This window comes from Ochotona curzoniae, unplaced genomic scaffold (genome assembly GCF_017591425.1).
Source record: "Ochotona curzoniae isolate NIBS_2020 unplaced genomic scaffold, NIBS_Ocur_1.0 contig_908, whole genome shotgun sequence".
Classification (NCBI taxonomy): Eukaryota; Metazoa; Chordata; class Mammalia; order Lagomorpha; family Ochotonidae; genus Ochotona; species Ochotona curzoniae.
The window spans coordinates 6,342,504-6,362,152 of record NW_024466607.1 but is presented as its reverse complement, the minus strand read 5'-3'; the positions used below and the strand labels follow the sequence as shown (position 1 = coordinate 6,362,152).

Genomic DNA, 19,649 nt, shown 5'->3' with positions numbered 1-19,649 from the left:
TGAAGGCTTTTTTTTGCGGCGGGAGTAGATGAAGGAACAAATACAGTACGTGCTTGGGGGGCTTCCCTGGGGAAGTGGTGGCTTGGATATGGCTGGGTGGAACAGTGGGTGGAAGCCACCTGAAGCTGGCAGACAAGGAAGGGCCTGTGCTGGGGCATGCAGGTGGATGAAGGGGTGCTAGGTGTGGCTAGGAGGGGAGGGTGCAGAAAGCACGAGAAAGGGTGGGGGGAAGCTGGATTTTATCCCAGGGGTATGGGGAGCCATGGAGGGTTTATCCAGAGGAGGGACAGGATGTCAGTTTCCAGCTCCATAGAATGGGACTGAGAACTGGAGTCCCCGGGCCCCCTAGGGTGGTTGTGGAGATTCAGTGATAGCCAACAGGAAGGCTCCTAAGTAAGGCCCAGGCACCAGGGCTGGGGGCTGGGAGCCCCTAAGGCAGGGAGAACCACGGCACAGGCAGGAGGTCCTCTTTACGGTTCAGTTACTCCCCAGGAGCTCCATGCCAGGCCCTGGGAGGGTGATGTGTGGTTGGCCTTGTTCCCCTGCATTGGGGGTGGGGGTGCATACTGGGAAGGGCGGGGGATATGACCAGTTCTGAGGTGGTGCTGGAGGTGTGGTGGGAAGCAGGTGGGTTCAGGACAAGCTGCAGCCAGCAGACTGAAGTGTTCAGGATTTGGCCCAGCCACAGTGCTGATGGACATGGGTGGCATGGCGGTAGGATACTGGTGCCTCCAGGGAGGGTACGAGCTCGCTCATCTTTTTCCCTGCCAGTGCCAGCTGACCCAGGTGGTCTTGGTGGGGCTGGACATGGGGCCCTACCTGACCATGTGCCTCCTGCAGTGGGTAAAATGCCAGTGGGTGGCTCAGCAGGGCGTCTGCTCACCCAGCCTCCTGCTCTAAGGTTGCCCACAGGTGTCCTAGCAACCCACAGCTCCAGGGACTTGGCCATGGTGGCCTCTGCCCGTCCACCTCCTCCCTGAGCTGGACTCCTCTGCTCCTGGACTCTGAGACAGTGAAGGTGGCCCCAGCCCCTTGCATTCGGAAACCTGGGAGAGAAGGGAGGAGCTGCAGAGGTGACACTGGAGGTGGCCTTGATTTTCACCAGTACTTGGGTGGTGGGTGGAGGGAGAGAGGTGATGCTGACCCTGTTTCAGAAATCTTTGGGGTGCTGTTTGGATCTGTGGGGAGATAAATCAAGTGAGGGAATGAGCCTGTGTAGGTGAGAGCCTGCTGTTGGCAGGGGAAACTGAGGCACGGGCTTCCCCAACAAGGTGGGAGCTGGCTCAAATTCCTTTCCCAAGTCTCACTTTATCTTGGGATGACCAATGTATTTGTCTGTGTATGTTGAAAGGAAACCCAACAGTCAAGTGTCATTGTCACATTTTCAAGGTGTCTTTTTATAGTAAAGGTGGAAAAAAAAATCTGCCGTTTTCAACTGGCACTTGGTGGGCGGGCGCCCGTTGTCAAGCAGGCAGCTTTTGCACTGATTTAGGGCCTGAAATACCAGGTGGGGGCGGCGGGAGTGAGGCTTCCAAGATGGGCTTCACGTGCCATCCCAGGCAGGGCTGGCAGTGGGAGCCCTGTGTCCAATGGGCTCCGGCAGAGGGATTTCCAGGGGGGCCCAGATCTTGGAGAGAGAGATGGGACTTTGTCCGGGAGACTGCTAACACCCTCTCCCTCAACACACGCAGTCCTTTGCCCCCAGCGTGTTTGAGCTATAGGATCTAGGCCTGGGCCTGTGCCCTCTCTGACCTCCTGTAAGGGAGGACCCAGTGCCTGCCTCTGAGAACTGGGTAGACTGAGATCTGCATGTGTGGGTGGGGTGTGCAGGAGGGGAGGAGAGCCACCAGTAGGGGCTCGCAGGGGAAGGAGGGGGCATCCGGCCCACAGAGCTGGCCAGGGTGTCCCAGTGCCATGGTGGAGCTTAGGGGCAGGAAGACATAGGCTGTGGTGGAGTCAGGTTCCAGTCACTGCTGGACTGGGCTGGGAAGGTCTGGGGTGCTTAGAGGGACGTGGAGGCCACCTGGGCTGATCACTGAGGTGCTTGGAGCCCCCTCTGCACAGCCCAGCCAGGGCGCTATAGTCCCTAGTTTGCAGATGGAGAAACCAAGGCTCAGAGAGGGCAAGGGACGGGTTACTGGGCATTGCAATCCATAGGCAGGCTGTCTGGCTCCTCAGGCCTCCGAACTGGCTGTGGCCAGTGGCTGCTGGCCAGTGGTCATTGGTTGTAGGCTGGTTAGGGTTGGTCTGGAGTCCTCCACTGATGGCACATGGTGCATCATCTTAGGAGCTGGGCCCTTTGTCCAAGAGCAGCCGTGGGGCCACCCAGAGGGCCAGAGGAGAGAGGGATTGGGGCTGGCTAGGACATCTTCAAGGGGCAGGCCACTGCAGGAGGTCCGGGAAGGCTCTGGATCTCCATTCCTAGGAAATGTGCAATCCTCCTTCCCCGCTCCCCGACCCCTCTCCCTCCACCCTTTGGGTGTGCAAATATGAGCTGTGGCTGGTTTGGAGGACCACTTGATTGGCATCAGCCTGGACACAGGGCTGGGCAGGGGTCACTGTTTCCTCTCCAAGATGGGGTGGGGGATGGCTGGAGGTCTGCCACCACCATGGACACTCATGTCACCACCATGGACCCCAGCCCCAACTCTCCAGACTCAAGTCCCGCCCCTGCAGCAGGGGCCAACCTTCCCTGAGCCTCCCCAATATGCAGATAGACTCAGTAAGGGACAAGCTGGTGGCCATACCCCTCAGAGACACCTCAGTGCTTACAGGGACCCCGCTGTGCAGAGCTGCCCACCCATGCGGACCGAGAAGGAACCAGGCCATTCCAGTATTGGCTGATGGTGGGGGAGCGGCAGTGGGGGGATGGTCATTGTAAACAGGAAGAAGAGCGTGTGTCAGGGAACTGAGGGGGTCCCTTCCCCATCTGGGCTTTGGTTCCCTTTTCCGCCTGGGCAGAGAGGTGCCAGAAGGTCCTTGCTCTGACGCTGGGACTGTCACCAACTGCATCACCACCTTCCTCATTGTTTACTGAAAGCTTAATTCTGCGTCAAGCCCTCTGCAAGACACTTCATGTCCCATTTATCTTTTCATCTCCCCAGAAACCAAATGACAGGAGTGCCCCTGCTGATGGCCCTCCTCTGTGAAGGTCACACAGCGGGTGGAGGTGGAGTGAACACCTAGCCACAGCACCTACACTTGTCACCTTTACTCCCCAGTTCCTGGGCCTTGATCAGACCTGACCTTGACTCTCCAGGAGCCCCCAGAATGCTCTGGCAGCAGGCACACCACACCTAGGGCCACATGCTGAGCAGGCTCAGCAAAGTAGGCAGGGAAGGCTTCCTGAAGGAGGGGGCATAGAAGCCAGACTTGGGCAGAGACAATGGATGCATACTGGGGATCGTTGGGGTACAAGCCCACATGACTGGCACTGGCAGACGGTCCGGGCCTGTCCCTGCTTGGGCAGTGGTGCCAGGCCTGGAGACTCCTTCCATAGAAGATATGTCAGAGGCCGAGGGCTGAGGTGTGGAAGACCATGGCTGGGGCAGTGGGCAGAGTGTGGGAACTGAGAGGGAGGGAGCCACCCTGTGCTGAGGGTTTGGACACTCTCCTGGGGATGCTGTCTCCTGAGAGCGTCATGGCTCGGGAAGAGCGAGACTGTGCATCTGGTTCTGGAAGGGCCCTGGCTGCTGGCTTCATGTCAGTCCCAGCAGGTGCTGGCGGGAGCTCCCACTGTGGCTGGACCAGGTGACTCCCAAGGGCCCTCCCAGCTCTGACGACGGTATGGGGATTGCCATGGAAACCAGCCGGTCCCTGAGTACGGACCGGCCCAGATGGTCTCCAGCGCCAGCCACGTGGGCTCGGATCCTGACGACCTGTGGCTGGCAGCCGTCTTTCTCTTTCCAAAGTGGGTGTCTGGGCCTGGGCCGAAGCAAACAGGCCTCCCAGACCGGCAGGCGTCCAGGGGTCGTGCTGGGCCACGCCAACCACCCCCTGCAGATCCTGGAGGCTGCCCAGAGTCATGGGCCCCCAAGGCCCTCCAGCCCAAGCAACCGTCCCTGAGCCTGAACCACAATAAATCACACGGGGGGGGGGGGGGGGGGGAAGCTCGCAGCTCCATTACGAGGCCGGCAAGGCCCCAGTGGGGCGTTCATCATGCAGCACTTTCTGCTCTGATCGGTAAATAATGGGGAGGGCCGTGGACTGAGGCCTTGACGTGGAGGCCAGGCCCGGGGCAAGAGCTGGCAGGGACGTGGGTGGAGGACGGCAGCTATCTCCTTCCCCAGCCCCTGTCCCCGTCCTGTGGGAGGGCACCAAGTCCTCCAGAGGCAGCCAGCCTCGGTTTCCCTAGCATGTAATCCAGAGCTTTTCCAGTCCCAGGTGGCTGAATTCCCGGCTGCTGAGGGCAGCCCCCACGGCCATGGTCAGGACCAACCTCCATGGCTGCACATCCCTGGGCATGTGTCTCTGAACTTCAGTTTCCATTGCTGTCAAATAACCTTGACTCAAGAGAGCCTGGCCTGGTTCCAAGTGGGTGCAGGGGCAGAGGGCTTGGCGCAGCACACAGGGACATAGCCCGTTCCCTGCAGCTGTGCCCATCCGCAGTGGTGCAGACATAGCTTGCAACCATGCACAGTGGCCAGGCTAAGGCTGGCATCCTTGGGAGCTCAGGGTCACTCAGCCCCTCCCACACCCTGCCACAGTGGGGGTGAGGAAGATGATAGCTGTGCTCCCAGAAGGAATGGCAGCAGCACCCAGCTTCCCCAGGCCCTGAATCCCCTCCAGAGGAGGAAGCAGGGACAGAAAGTCCGCTCCGGAGTAGCAGTGGAAGGAACTGGAGCTGGGGCACAGCCACACTGCCTGTTATAGCTGGCGCAGGGGCTGCTCCTCTCTGGGCCGCCACTGGGCCAGGAAAGAGCTGCTGGCTGGCCCACACCACACTCCTCTGGGACCCTGGGGGAGGGGAGCCGGGAGTGGGGCCCAGCTAGGCAGGAATGAGAAACAGCTTTGGAGAAGGGGGAGTGGGGTGCGGGGGGTTGGGGACAGCGTCCAACTAACAAAACAAGGGCTGTTGGAGTCAGCGGGGATGGGGGCACTGGTTCCCGGGCAGGCCTCTCCAGGCCCGTTATGGGTAGGGGGGTGGTTGTGCTGCCCTCCAGAGCCCCTGAGCTTGTGCCTTATGGCCCGTACAGGTCACCAGGGACACTGGCTGAGAGCCAGGCTGCAGGGCTCAGCACTGAAGCTACAGGGAGCTCGATCCTTCCTGGCAGCCCGGTGTATCGCCAGTTGTCCTATGTTACGGTGAGGAGGTTCAGCCTCCCCATCTGAAGGATGGGCACACAACAGCACGTGTACCCAGGGGGCTGTGAGGTCATGCATAGCACACTGCTCATACTCAGCCGGGTTTCTGCCCCTCGTCGTGGGCCTGTCCTGGGTGGGTGGGGCAGGCGGCATGGCTGGCTGGCTGGATGACCCTCCAGATGGTATCCAGCTGTCTGGAAGGCCTCAAAGCCCCAAGGCTAGGCAACCCACCTCCCCCAGAGAAGGGCCTGGAGAAAGTGACCCAGGCCTCCCTTAAGTTTTGGAAGGGTCTGTCCTGGCTGCCATGTTGCTCATCCTGCCCTGCCCTGTCCTAGCGTCCTGAGGGCCAGGTGCGGAACTACTGTGCTGTGTGTTGTGTCCTGAGTAAGCCTCTTCCCCTCTCCGTGCCTCAGTTTCCCCAAGCATTCCTCCCAGCTGCTTTTCCTCTGTGGCTCAGGAACAAGGCTCCTGACTGCCCCCCCTCTGTTCCTTGCCCCCTTAGGAAGCATCTTTCCTCCTTGGTCAAGGGCTCACATTTTCTCAGTGGCAGGGGCTTCCTCCCTGCCCGAGACCACCAGGCTGGACCGAGGAGGCCCTGGCCCTTTCTGTGTCTCAGCTTACCCTGGGTGATGAGGCCAACTGGGGGGAGCCCCAGTGTGCTGAGTGTCAAGTGGGAGCCCCTGGAGGGGAATGGCAGGGAGACTTCCAGGCCTGAGCTGGCCCAGGGCCTGGGCGACCTTGACGATTCCCCTCTGGCCCTAAGAGCCTCTGAGGGCATGGGGGCCGGGGGAGGAACCAACACCGGCCTGACTCTGGAGAAGGCTGTTGGTCCCCAGCAGGCACCTGCTGGCTCACAGGCCTTCTCCTGGTCCTGCAGGTTTGGGTCGTGAGATGGGAGGCAGGTTTGGACTTGACAAATGCCAGATTTCTCAGGCTCAGGGACAGGGAGTCCGGGAGGCCCCGGCCACACCTGGGCTGTCAGTGCTGGGGTAGGAGTTGTGACAGGGCTACATGGGTCGGGGTCAGATGGAGCAAAATCAGTTTATGTTGAGAATCCCAGGAAACCATTGACGGCTAATGAGTTGCAATAGGACTTGACTAACTTCGCAGAGACTTTTAAAAATTTATTTATTTTGGGGTTGGCATAACAGCCCAATGGGCTAATCCTCCACCTGCAAGTGCTGGTATCCCATATAGGTGCCAGTCTGTGTTCCAGCTCTCTACTTCCCATGCAGCTCCCTGCTTGTGACCTGAGAAAGCAGCCCAGGTCCTTAAGACCTGCACCTACATGGGAGACTCAGGTGGGATTCAAGGACCTGAGCCGTCCTCTACTGCTTTCCCAGGTCCTAAGTAGGGAGCTAGATCAAAAGTGGAGCAGCTGTGACATGCCCATGTGGGATGCTGGCACCACAGGTGAGACATAAACTTGCTATGCTACCATGCAGGCCCCAAGGGATTTTAAAAATATTTTAATTTGGGGAGGGGGTCAGGGAAATCTCACAGCCTATGAAACTGGATCATAAAATAATAATTTTTAAAAAACGGGACAAATTTTAATTAGAAAGTACTTATTTTCGCTTTGTTTAAAAGACAGAGGGAAAGGGAAGGATAATCTTCCTCACTGGTTCGTTCCCCAAATGCCTACGACGGCCACAGCTGGGGCAGAGCAGCGCCAGGAGTCCGTGGGTCCCCTGAGGACTTGAGCTGTCATCTGCTGCTCCCCAGGGAGCTCAGCAGAAGGAAGCAACTCAGGCTCTGAGGTATCGAGTGCAGGTGACTTAAGAGGTGTCTTAACCCCTATGCCAAACGCCTGGGAAGGACCTCAGAGTGGACAGTGACAACACAAGCATGACCCTGCACGCCTTTCCTCGAATCCCCGTGGTCGCGTCTCAGGTTACCAGGGACATTGGTCACTGCGGAGGAGCCAGCCCTGACTTTGCCCTCAGTGCCCTCCACCTGCCCTGCATGCCCTCCCCTTCAGCTGCGGTGCCAGCAGCCCATCCGCCAGCAGGGGCAACCACGTGGTCTGCCACTGAAGACTGACAGCCATCATGTGCTAGCTGCTGTGGCTTGGGGACCTCACTTGGGCCGGGCACTGTCACAGCTGGCACAACCCATTTCAGGGAGGGATAAGCTGGGGTTTTTATGGGGAGCCCACCTGGCTGCTAGGTGTTGCTCGGGCCCAAACACCTGCTGTCCTTGAGATACTACATATAGTAGGCAAATAGTTCTCCAGCAGCCCACAATAGCCATGCTGCACTCCGTCACTCTGCAGGGAGAGGAAGCAGCTGAGTATAGTCATTCGCACTTTAGTCAGAAGCAGTTTCCTTTCTTTAGTAAACAGCCTAAGCACAGGCTGCCCAGAGGAGGCGGCTAAGGGGACCGTCATGGCCACACAGGACCTTTATACAGGAGGGCTCAACCACACTGGCCACCTGGACCTGCAGGGCAGTCCCCTGGACTGCCAGGGGAAACACAGAGGTATGGGTTGGGTGCTGGGTACAGAGTACAGATTTTGGAAGGTGCGGGAGTCCCTACAGCAAAGGAAAGGACCAGTGAGTTTAGGAAACGGTAGCCATCAGCGCATGGTTGCAGCAGGCTATGGGGAGCTAGTGGGGGAGGGGACTGGAGATTGGAGGCCTGTGACAGACTGGAGCACCAGGCTTGATGGGAGGACAACGGGGGAGCCAGGATGGTGTGCTGCCAGGGGCCAGGGGGCTGCTGGGATTGCACAGCCCTCCCCTGCCCCCCGGGGGAATCAGAGTTGGGAAAGACCCAGGCATGGAGACTTGGGGGCAGGGCGGCTGTGGTGAAGGAGTCGGGCAGGGTGACGGGGCAGTGCTTAGTGTGGGCTGGGGCCTGAGCAGTCTGTGTCCCGGCCCGGCCCCTCCCCTGGTTGGGCTGGCCATCGGGTGGGGGACACTTCCAGCTCCCGATTGCAGCAGCCTGACAGTCTCGGCTGGGCAGTTGGCTTCCCTGAGAGCACAGAGCGTTTGCCGCAGCCTGTGGCTCACTTCTCCTTTAACAGTTTTTTTTTCCTAAGGTTTTATTTTTAGGATAAGAAAAAAAAAGTTGGGGGAAAGGCTTTTTAGAAAATTCCTTCGGTGCAGAATTAATGGCTTGTCGGGGCGGGCAGGCGAGGCTGACTCCCAGGCTGCTCCCCCTCCTGCCCTGGCCCACCGTGTGAACAAGCAAGTGAGCAAACGGGGCTGCTGGCTTGGCTTCCCCCGAGACCCCCATCCTGGCGCAGTGGAGACCCCTGTGCAAAAAACTCCCAAATACACCACCCCGATTTCCCTTCCCAGGGCTTTTTCCCTTGGGCAAGTGTTTACAATTTTAATTTTGAAACAACTTAATTTTCAATGAAGCCAGTAATCCATATTCAATGAAGGAAGCTTATGTAACCACCCAAGCCCCACTATCCTCCTGGCCCCCAACTTGGGATGGTCAAGGGCTGGGGCCCAGCCGGGGAGAAGCTGCTAGGAGCTGGGACAGCACCCACTTTCCAGGGCTGCCCCAACTAAGGTTGGGCAGAAGAGGGCTAAGGCATAAGAAGGAACCAGTTATCCCACAAGCTGGCAGCTGGTGTTCAGGCGGTGGAGTCAGCAGGGGCAAAGGCCCTGGGGCAGGACCCGACTAACAGAAATGAGGCTGGTGAGGCTGGACTGAAGTGTGGACAAGTGGGAGCAAGGTTCATGGGCAGGAGTCAGGATCCAGGATTTATTCAGAATGTTCCAGAAACCACCCAGGAGGGCTGTGGGTGGGGTGGGGTGGGAGGACCCCTGTGAAAGGGATGAGTGAGATGGGCTGGCGGCTGGGTGAGCGGAGGATGCCAGCAGCATCCTCGAATGGTTCCCAGGCCCTCCCTGTGGTCCACACGCTGGGCCTGTGCTGTACAAGGAGCATCCCAGCCCCTGTACGGGAGGTACTGCAGATGAGTTGACTGAGGCCTGGGGAAGGGAAATGCTCAGGTTGTCGGCAGCCCTGCTCTGGAAGGCCACGCCCTCCTGGGTATTGGCCTGGAGCCCTTTACGTGCTGCTGTCAGTCTCACCACCCTCAGGGCCTCAGCTACTATCATCTAGGCCAGCCGGACCTGCTGGCCATTGTGTCCTTTGAAAACCAGCTGAGCTCAGTGCAGAATCCACACTCAGGCCTCTTCAGTGGCTTAGGCTTACAACCATTGCGACAGGAAGTCTAAGGAGGAATGGCTGCTTGGGCTCAGATGATCCTTACAAGGCCATGGACTGGTGACCTCCCTGTCCTTGCTTGGAGCCTGTGGTAGGCGGGACCAGGGACAGGGTTTAAGCACAACATGGCTGCTTGTGGGCTTCTCTGTGCCTCGGTTTCCCCATCTGTGAGGTAGGACTTGGCAGGGCTACCACTGTGGATGGAGGGCATCACTGGGGCAAGCGCTGGCTGTGGGACCATGTGCTGACTGTACTGCTGAGTCCCATCTCTTTCTTACCTGTCTAAGCCTCAACTGGGCCCATTTGCATCTCACAGGCACTCCTGTTTCTTTTTTCCTGCATATTTCTGAAGCTTAGCACGCACCCCTGGGTGCCAGGAAAAGGTGGGGAGAGGGCAGAAGCAGGTCCAGGGGATGATGAGACTGGGGTCCCCTCCACAGCTGTCAACTCCTTTGAGGGGGCACTGGCAACCCTAAACCTTCAGAGAAGGTTGGCCTCAGTTTGCCCAACTGCCATGTGGGCACATGAGGGGATCTATGTGGGGAAGGAAGGAAAGGAGGGCCCCTGAGGGAGGCCTTTCCCTGGAGTTGGGGTGTGGGGGTGCTGGGGTTGGTAGGGGGAGACCCCAGGTTGCTGCAGAGATGCACAGGGGTAGGCCCTGGGGAGGACTCAGCTCTCCTTGTCCTCCTCACTCAATACCTGTTGGGAGTCTGGAAATTCACTCCTTTGAGTCAAGGTCAAGGGTGGGTACAGGGTCCCGTTGGTGTGGGGGCTGCAGCCCTGACGGGCAGAGGTCTCATTTTCCTTTTTCTGCAGCTGCAGCCGGAGCAGCTGGACTGCGGGGCAGCGCACCTGCAGCACCCGCTGTCCATCCTGCAGCCGCTGCGGTCCACGCCTGTGTTCCGCGCCCCAGGCCTCACCTCCGTGGCTGTGGCCAGCACCAACAACTACACAGTTGTGTTCTTGGGCACCGTCAATGGGAGACTGCTCAAGGTAGGCGTGAGGGGTAGGGCGGGGATGGCTGGGGAGGTGGGTCCATTTGTCACTGCTCCCTCCATGGTCTAGTAAGAACTTGGCAGTTCACAAATTTCATTTTAAGTATGGGAAGGTGATTGGAGGAGGGGGGCTGAGACCCAGAGATGGGCTTTCTCTCTGCCTTGCCAGGGCACGGAGCTGAACAGGACTGACTTCAGATCTTGCTGCCAGTGGGACCTTGGGCATGCACCGGTTTTGCCCAGGACTCATTCACTGCATCTATTGAGGGTTGTGAACACTCCATGGGCCTCTGATGGGCTCAGGCCGCAGCTTAGCAAGGAGACACCGTTCGCACCTCCTCCCTAGGCCTGCCCACCAGATCTGGCCCCGTGCTTCCAGGAGCTGGGAAGGGACGTGCGAGATGTGCTGTCCACTCTGTGGGCTGAAGCACCTGGCCCACGCCGCCCTGCCCCAGGGGCCTCTCACGTGCACACCATGCACACCACTGGGAAAGCCAGCTGCCCCCGGTCCAGCTCCTGTCATACGCCAGGCCCTGGCTTAATTGACTCAGATCTGATCATCCAGTTCATCTCAGCTGCCCTGGCAGACAGCGCGGGTTGGAAGGCACTGGGGGAGGCCAGGCTCTGGGGAGCTGATCTGTGGCAGAGAATAGTGGAGAGATGGGGCTTGGGTCACGCCCCCCTGCTGCTGAGGGTCCTTGGATTTGGATCCAGGCTCTGCCGCTCCCAGCCCTACGACCTGGGCGGCTGTTTCTCTGTTTTGAGCCTTGGTTTTCCTGTCTGTTGAGGAGTAGTGAGCCACATGTCCAGGTATGACCAGAGTTGCTCCCCACTTTTTCGGGGGCTACCTGAAAATCACACACTCAGAGGGGAGATGAGCTAGGGCCAGCTGGCCTGAGCCCACCATGTCACTCCTCAGTCTGAGGCCTCTTGCCATACAATCACGGGGTTTATGCCTGCTGGCAGCCCCCAGCCTGGGCACTGGCGATGCTCAGCAGATGTCTGAAGGTGTGGGCGTGAATATTTGCCACATGCCTGCAGGTAGAGGTAGGGGTGGAGACAGCGTGTAGGTCCCCTGGACAAGGGATGACCATGTCCTAGCAGGGCCATAGCCCACAATCATTTCTGGAACTGCTGCTGGCTGCACTGAGGCGGCAGAAGTCTGTGCCCAAAGGCCAAGCTGAATAGATTCCATTGGCAGGAAGGAACCCCAAGAGGAGGCCTGGGGGGGTGCAGGGGAAGAGGTGCAGTGCGTGGAGGGGAGGTGCTGGCCACTTGGAAATGCCCAGCTCAGGATCTGGTGTGCCCTTAACAGAGAGGTACAATAGTGCCTGGTGGGACTGGGGAGACAGAACACAGTTCAGGGGTCCTTAACCCAGAGAAACTCCCAGACACCCAGCAGCCTGGTCTTCTTCCTTCCCAGGGCCTTGGCTGCCTCGGCCTTGAACTTAGGGGTCAGAGAAGTCTGGGTCTCCAGTGTGACCCTGAGACTTGTTCATTCGGTGACCTTTACAAGTCTATTACCTATGGGGCTCAGTCTCCTTATCTGTGGAATGGGCATGGGGGGAGGCACGAGAAGTGTGGCCCAAGCAGCTGGCCCCTTAGCACTTAGTCCGAGAGCATCTGTTCCTCTGCGTGCATCTCATTCTGCAGCACCTGCCCTCGTGAGCCTCCGTGGCTGGGGAGACTGAGGCAGAGAGGGAAGCAGTCTGCCAGCTTGTTCATTTGCACAGCCTAGGGATGTCAATGTGCCCATGATGTGGTGGGCACCTCCTGATGGCCCTCACCCCACAGATCAACCTGAACGAGAGCATGCAGGTGGTGAGCCGGCGCGTGGTGACTGTGGCCTATGGGGAGCCAGTGCACCATGTTATGCAGTTTGACCCAGCTGACCCTGGCTACCTTTACCTGATGACATCCCACCAGGTGAGACCCCAGCTCTCCTGCTTGTCTGGCCTTTGCACGGCCTGCCCCGCCCACTCCCAGCAGACTTCACTCTGTTCCAGTGTTGGGCCTCAGGTTCCCCAGCCCCCAAGGGCACTGCCACCCTGGGGAAGGGGCTGCCTGCCCCACTGTGCTGGACCCTGTCTCTGCTTCCAGATGGCCCGAGTGAAGGTGGCAGCGTGTGAGGTGTATTCCACCTGTGGGGACTGCGTGGGCGCTGCTGATGCCTACTGTGGCTGGTGCACCTTGGAGACACGGTAAGGCCTGGGGCAAGGCTGAGAGAGGGGGAAGCAGGTGGAGCCTCCTGGGGGCCGCTGTGACCCTGTGGACCACTGCAGATGCACCCTGCAGCAGGACTGTGCCAATGCCAGCCAGCCGCACTTCTGGACAAGTGCCAGCGAGGGCCCTGGCCGCTGCCCGGCCATGACTGTGCTGCCTGCGGAGATTGACGTGCACCAGGAGTACCCGGTGAGCTGCCTCTCTTGGCCCAGCCAGCTGGGCACAATAACAAGGACTGTGCCAGTGCTTGGGCTGTCCTGAGCCCTGAGGAAGGGCCAGGTGCATGCCATGTGCTCAGGGTGTGTGCCTTAGCCAGCAAAGCATGTTCCCAGCACCCCAGTCCGCCTGTTGTAGGCTGCACAGCAGCAGTGTGCAGGAGCCAGAATTTGAGCTCAGGTGAGCTGGGTGCAGATCCCACAAGGTGGGGATGAGAGCACCCTCACCCCTCCTCCTGCCTTCTCCTGGTCCCAGCACAGGAGCCAGAGTGTTCCTGTGGGTCTATGGTCCCTCTTCACTTGTGCCCTGAGGGGCTCCAGCAGTTGTCCCCCTGAGCCCTGCCCTCAGTGAGTCCTCAAGGATGGGGGTCCTTATCTGTCACCCTGATGGGGCGCAGGCCTGATGGCCCCTGACGGCGAAGGGAGGTCTGATGGCTCAACCTGAAGCTCTTCTGTCTCCGGTCCCTTCCCCAGTATTCCACATGGCAGAGTGCCTCCCGGGCTCGTGTCCACAGACAGACCGGGTGTGGGTCTGGCTGTTCATTCCTTCTTTCATCAAACATTACTGAGCACCTGCTGTGCGCCAAGCATTAGTGAGCAAGGCAGAGCCCAGGGCGAGGGCAGGGCAGCACGGTGAGCTGTCCAGAAGGTGACGCACACTGTGTGCAAGAATGTAGGCTGGAGGAGGGGTGCTGCTCTGAGCAGAGGTGGCACTGCGGCAGGATGTGCCGGAGGTGAGCCACTGTGAACATCTGAAGGGTGTTGGGAGTGGAGGGAACTGCCCAAAGGCTGTGTTTTGGGACAAGGGTTAGGAGCCAGATCTTGAGCACTGTTAAGATATGGGACCCAGAGGGACACATTGAGACCTGGACAGTCACGCACAAGGCACGGCGCTCTGGTCTTGACTTCTGGTGGCCACCACGTTCAGACAGCTGTCAAGTTGGGGTTCTGCCCTGAGAGGGGAGCAGGGGGCGGGGGGTTGGCCTGAACTCCAAGCACTGAGCACCCTCCACCAACACCGGGTCCCCTAGGGCATGATCCTGCAGATCTCTGGCAGTCTGCCCAGCCTCCGCGGCGTGGAGATGGCCTGCGACTATGGGAATCACGTGCGCACAGAGGCCCGGGTTCCCGGCCCCGCCTACGGCCACCAAATCGCCTACTGCAACCTCCTGCCCAGGCACCAGTTCCCACCCTTCCCGCCCCACCAGGGTACGTGCTGGGTGCCCACAGCCCCAGAGCCGTGTGGAGGGGGAGATTTGGCAAAGGGGGGGTAGGGCAGGATGTTGGCAGGGACCTGTTTCTCTTGACCTCTCCCTGACCTTGCCCATCCCCTGCAGACCACGTGACCGTTGAGATGTCTGTGAGAGTCAACGGGCACAATATTGTCTCAGCCAACTTCACCATCTACAACTGCAGCCGTGTGGGACAAGTGTACCCCCACACTGCGTGAGTGTTTCGAGGTGGTGCGGAGCTGAGGCCCCAGGAACGGGTCCTTGCTCTCAGGGCGGCCCTGGAAGAAAGCCCCAAGCATCCTAGTGGCAAACACGCCTGTTCCCCCGCGGCTCACTCATTCGTTCTATACCAGCTCTTAGCACACAGGCCTTTTCAAGCACCTGCGCTGCCAGGGGCAAGACACATGCTGGGATCACATCCGATTCCCTCTCCTAAAGGCTCTGTTCCCTCCTTGCATGCCTCTTACAGCAGCGAGCTCACTACTTCCCACGGCGCCCCGCCCCTTCCAGGCAGCGTGCATTCTGAGGAGGCCCCTCCTGGGTCCTGGGGGTGGGACTAAGCAGCACCTTGCCTTGCAGGTGCACCAGCTGCCTCTCTGCACAGTGGCCCTGCTTCTGGTGCCTGCAGCAGCACGCCTGTGTCTCCAACCAGTCTCGGTGTGATGCCTCACCAAACCCCACGGTAAGCCATGCCCGGGGAGGGGGCTGCCGCTTTCTCTACAGTTCCTTGCCTCCTCTTTGGTTCATTCATTTCTATGTTTAATGAGTATGTGCGACCCTTCCCTTCCTACCCTGGCACCGTCTGTGGCCTCTGTGAGGACTAGACCAGTGAGTGACCTAGGACTACCCAGCCAGCAGGGACCAGGCTGGGAACCAGAGCTGCAGCCCCTGTGCTCTGGACCATGTGTCCACCCCTGCAGAATGGCCCCATTCTCCATGGCAGTGGGAATGGGTGGTGCTGCAGCTTGCCCTGGGGAGGAGAGGTGGGCTGGCCTAGGATCCCCCAGTTAGATCCACTCCTCCCACTGTGAGCCCGAGCTTGGGTGCAGTGTGGCTGTGTCATCCCTAGCAAGTCTCTGACCCTCTCTGTTCCCTTGGCCTATCAGTGCTACGGGGTAAGGACACTTATCCATAAGGCCTGCCTACAGGTGCTGGGGGGCGCACGAGGCTGCCTCCCGAGAGGGGACTTCTGCATTGGGTCTTGGCGATGCATAGGAACTCACCAGTGGTGCTGGGCGGTCCCTCCGCAGCACCGCCCCCTCCCCCCAGGTCTGCGGCTGGGCTGGGGCGCCTGGAGGAGGCTGTCTCAGAGGATTACCCTAATCCAGTAGGAGAAGAGGCAGGGCCTGCCCCAGGCCTGCAGAGGCTCTGAGCCCTGCATAATTGGGCGCTTAATGAAGTGTCAGTTAGGCATAGAGGCGCCAGCCTCTGGGTGGGCAGTGGGCAGCCAGGTCTGCACAGGCGCTAGCACCCCTGGGCTGGAGGTGCCGGACCTGAGTCTCCGGTACTTTATCTTGTCCCTAGAGAGCCCCACAGGAAGGAGGCTGAGTGGAGGATGCTGGGAGAATGGGCCTGGCCCTTGCATAGGGATGGTGGAGGAGAGTGAGGAATAGATAATCTTCCCCATTTTCACGGGGCCTCCCTTTTGTGAGCAAGACAGAATGGGGGCTCCCTGTGTGAGGAATGTGATAAGGCCATTCCAAGGTGGGCTAGGAGTCGGCATGGAAGTTTCCCAGGGTACAGGAGGGAGGGACCAGACCAGGTAGGCTCTGCATTGCTGACAGACACTGCTCAGCTGAGGGTTCCTCAGCCTTGGGGGCCCAGTGGGCTGTGGGGAACCCTTCCCGGGAACCCCTGCAGCCTTACCACCTGTCCTCCATTCAGGGACAGGTGAGGGCCTCCATGGACTGGTGCACCCTGGACCCACATCTGGGTTTTGGAGGGCTTCTGTCCCCTCCCTGCCATCTTGCCTTCTCAGCCCCACCTGGAGGACAGTCAGTAAAGTGGATGTAAGGACCAAGCTGCCCCTGGGCTGTTGGAAGGAGGAGGTCGTGGCTGAATGCTCAGAACCCTGCCAGCAAGAGCCAGGCTGTGAGCTGCTGGCTGCCACTGTTATTGACACCTTTGAGCGACAAACATTCCCTGGAGGTCTGGGGTCCCAGAGCGGAATCCGTGCCTGTCTTGTCTTCATGGAGCTCCCAGCTCCTTCCCCAGCAGACTTTGGCTGGAGGCACTGTCGTGAAGGGTGGGTGTGGCTGCTCTGGGCCCTGGCCCAGCAGAATGGGAGCCCAAGGAGACAGACTCACTCACTGGGGACCCCAGGGGGCTCCAGAGCCCTGGACAGGTGTGTGGCCAGCTCAGAGTCACATGGAACGGTATGAGTAGTGTCTAGCTCTGGGGGTTTTCCTCTGGGGCAGAATGGCTTCCTCTCTGCTGAGCCTGGGGCGAGTTTTCTCTGTGTTTTTTCCACAGAGCCCTCAGGACTGCCCCCAGATCCTGCCCTCACTCCTGACACCTGTGCCCACAGGTGGCTCCCAGGACATCCTGGTGCCCCTGGCCAATGCTGCTTTCTTCCACGTGAGTAGGGGTTCAGGCCAGAGCTAGCCCGGGAGGCTGGGAGAGAGCTGGTGTGGCCTGGGGACCCCTGCGTGGGCCCACCCGGTGCCCTGGCACCAGCATGTACTTTAGTTGCTCCGAATGAAATTCTCACTCTAGATGCATGGGGCTGGGGCACAGGCCGGGCCCCACGGGGTGGCTGGGACCAGCAGCTGCCAAGGGAAGTCCTGGCCAGGGCCCCTGGCCAGCCTACAGGCTGTGGTGGATGTGGTCTAGGCTGTGCCCTGCCCAGCGGTGCCCCGGGACACCCATTGGTGGCCACAGCATCTTCCCTGGAGAGCAGTCAGCCATCAGCCACCATAGTTCCTGTTGTCCCAATGGACATGAGGCTCTGGACAGGGCTGGGGTAACACCACGTTCCCATGGGCAGGGCTGGCCTCACACTAGCTCTGGGCTCCCAGTCCTGAGCTCTTCCCTGCCAACAGGCACCCATCCTCCCAGTCGGGACTGGGGGAGGGGACACAGCCTTTTCTGGCCTCCCTCCCCCGCCCCCAGGAGTGTCCTGGGGTGGGAAGCGTTGACGCGTCCTGGAAGCCAGCCAGCCACCCCCTCCCAGCGACTCACCATCTGTCGCCTTCACGGAGTTGCTGAGGCCCGTGACGGCTGTCACACGTGGGGGCCACGTGCCGGGCATCTGGGATGTGTCAGGACGCCACGTGGCACTCTCGGGGGGCCAGGGTGGGACCTTACCCTGCACGGGATCGGTGAGAGCCTAGGAGCAGTAGGGGGCTGGCGGGGGCAGAGACTGGGACAGGAGGCCTGGGCCTGACTTGCGTTCCAGCTGACTCTGCCAGCTGTGTAAGCTGTACTGTGCTGCCACCAAGCCACAATGAGCCCTGTCTTCCTGGCCGGCTTCAGGGACACCCTGGGCAGCCCTATATGCTAGTTATACCCTGGCAGCCCAGAACACTCAGGAGCCACCTGCCTCCAGCCTGCCTGGTGTTCAGCACTGTCAGTGGCCACTTTCCTGTGTTGGCCCAGCATAGGGGAGGTGGACCTGCCTTCACCTCAGGGTGTCACCTCTGCCCATGACAGGGGCAAAACAGGAAGTCCTGCCACAGGGATGGCCGGGGGCTTGACTTATCACAGGCAAAAACCCGAGGTTGTTTATTCAGCAAACAGTTCTTGATGCTGACGTGAAGAGACTGGAGATCCGGCCTTATTTATTCAATCAACAAACACTTTAGAGCACTTCCTACATACCATAGTAGCGAGCACACATTAGGCACCTACAGGATGCAACCCACAACGTTCCATGACCTCCAGTTTCCCAGCAGCCCTGAAAGGCAGGAAAACATCTTCCTATGGATAAGACCAAGGCTCAGAGAGGGGTGACTTGCACAGTTAGGAGACAGCAGCGATGGAAATGAACCCAGAGCTCTGTAGGGACCTCAGCTCTTCCAGCTACATTTTGCCCAACCCCCCCGGGGGGCCAGAAGAGCAGCCTGGGTCAGGGGCCAGGATGTCTGTGACACTTAGGGTGAGTTCCAGGCTTAGATCTTAGAGGAGCCCCAGGATGCACCCAGAATGCACTGTTGAAGGAAGGGGAACAGAATGGATTGTGGGTCCTCTCTCACCTGCTGGGAGTACCTGGGGATTGTTGAGGCCTGCAACTTGGCTGGGCAGTGCAGGGAGCCGCATTATCCACCAAGTGAAGGGGGTTCAAGGGATGGCACCTGGGGCAGAGCAGACCCTGAACTCTAGGTTAAAAGAGCAGGGCCTTGTGGGCCAGTCCATAGCCTGGGGGAGATGGAGGGGTTTTAGCAGCAAGAGCCCCACATCTCAGGCCAGGCATCTCACATGCTCCGAGGGCCAGGAAGGGCACCTGGGGACAGGACAGTGCAGCCTGAGGCCTGGTAACAGGACCAGGCCCTCCTTGGAGGGCAGCTACCTTGATATCTTCTTGGGGCTAAGGCCAGGGGTGCCACTCAAACCCTCCCCATTCTGCAGAGTGCAGCCCTGGAGTGCAGCTTTGGGTCTGAGGAGGTCTTTGAAGCTGTGTGGGTAAATGAGTCAGTGGTACGCTGCAACCAGGTGGTGGTAAGTCTCGGAACTCCCTGGGGTTGCATGTTGTGAGCTGTGTCCCCAACTCGCCTACTCTCTCCATGAGTTCCCCAGCCCAGAGCCCCCCATCAGGTTCGTTCCTGTCCCTTGCAGCTGCACACGACCCAGAAGAGCCGTGGGTTTCCACTCAGCCTCCAACTCAAGGAGTGGCCGGCCCGTTTCCTGGATAGCCCTGACCCTATAACAGGTGGGTCCTCCCACACAACCCCACAAGGGCCCGGTGGGTGGGGCTCAGCCTCAGGGATTCCCATCCCGTCATTCCCCAACACACCCGGCCCTGGCTCCTAGCCCTGCCCCTCTGGGCTGTCTGTTGCAGCCACAGGTGCCACCCTGTGCCTCCCCGTGCCTGTGCACCTTCAGGGCCAGCCCCTCTCCAGGAATGAGCGGGAGCACCAAAGCCTAAGAATGGCATTGGGGTTACTTACTGTCTCCAGATGCTCATTGGTACTGTTACTTTTAGTATAAACTGAGCTCTTATCCATGAATTTGAACCCTGGGAACCCTGGATTCATCCTAAAGTTTTGAGAACCAGCATGCCAGGCAGTGACTCCCACACCTAACCTCAGGGAATGGGTTGCAGTCAAAGCACAGGTGCACTGAAAACCTCCCGAAGACTTGTCTGCACTCCAGGTGCCCAGGAGTGTCTGCAACACAGGAATGCACCTAAGGCCCTGCCCTCCCCAAGATCTCTCTATAACCCAGCCGTCGCTGAAATCTGTGGCCCTTCTAGCTCCAAGGCGTTCTGGGAAAGGGGGGCTTGGCCCTGCACATGTGGAACCCTGCTCTGCAAGGGCCTTAGACACCCCTGATGG

At 59.5% G+C, this 19,649-nt stretch overlaps 1 protein-coding gene across 1 annotated transcript in view; it reads left to right on the top strand.

The window, feature by feature from the left end:
• The window catches only part of PLXND1 (plexin D1), a 39,094-nt gene that overhangs the window by 3,534 nt on the left and 15,911 nt on the right, over positions 1-19,649 (top strand). Inside the window, 10 exon segments of the mRNA XM_040995238.1 lie at positions 10,309-10,485; positions 12,282-12,413; positions 12,588-12,688; positions 12,770-12,899; positions 13,957-14,134; positions 14,263-14,371; positions 14,737-14,839; positions 16,630-16,734; positions 18,724-18,813; positions 18,931-19,024. Of these exon segments, the coding sequence (XP_040851172.1) occupies positions 10,309-10,485; positions 12,282-12,413; positions 12,588-12,688; positions 12,770-12,899; positions 13,957-14,134; positions 14,263-14,371; positions 14,737-14,839; positions 16,630-16,734; positions 18,724-18,813; positions 18,931-19,024 (1,219 nt within the window).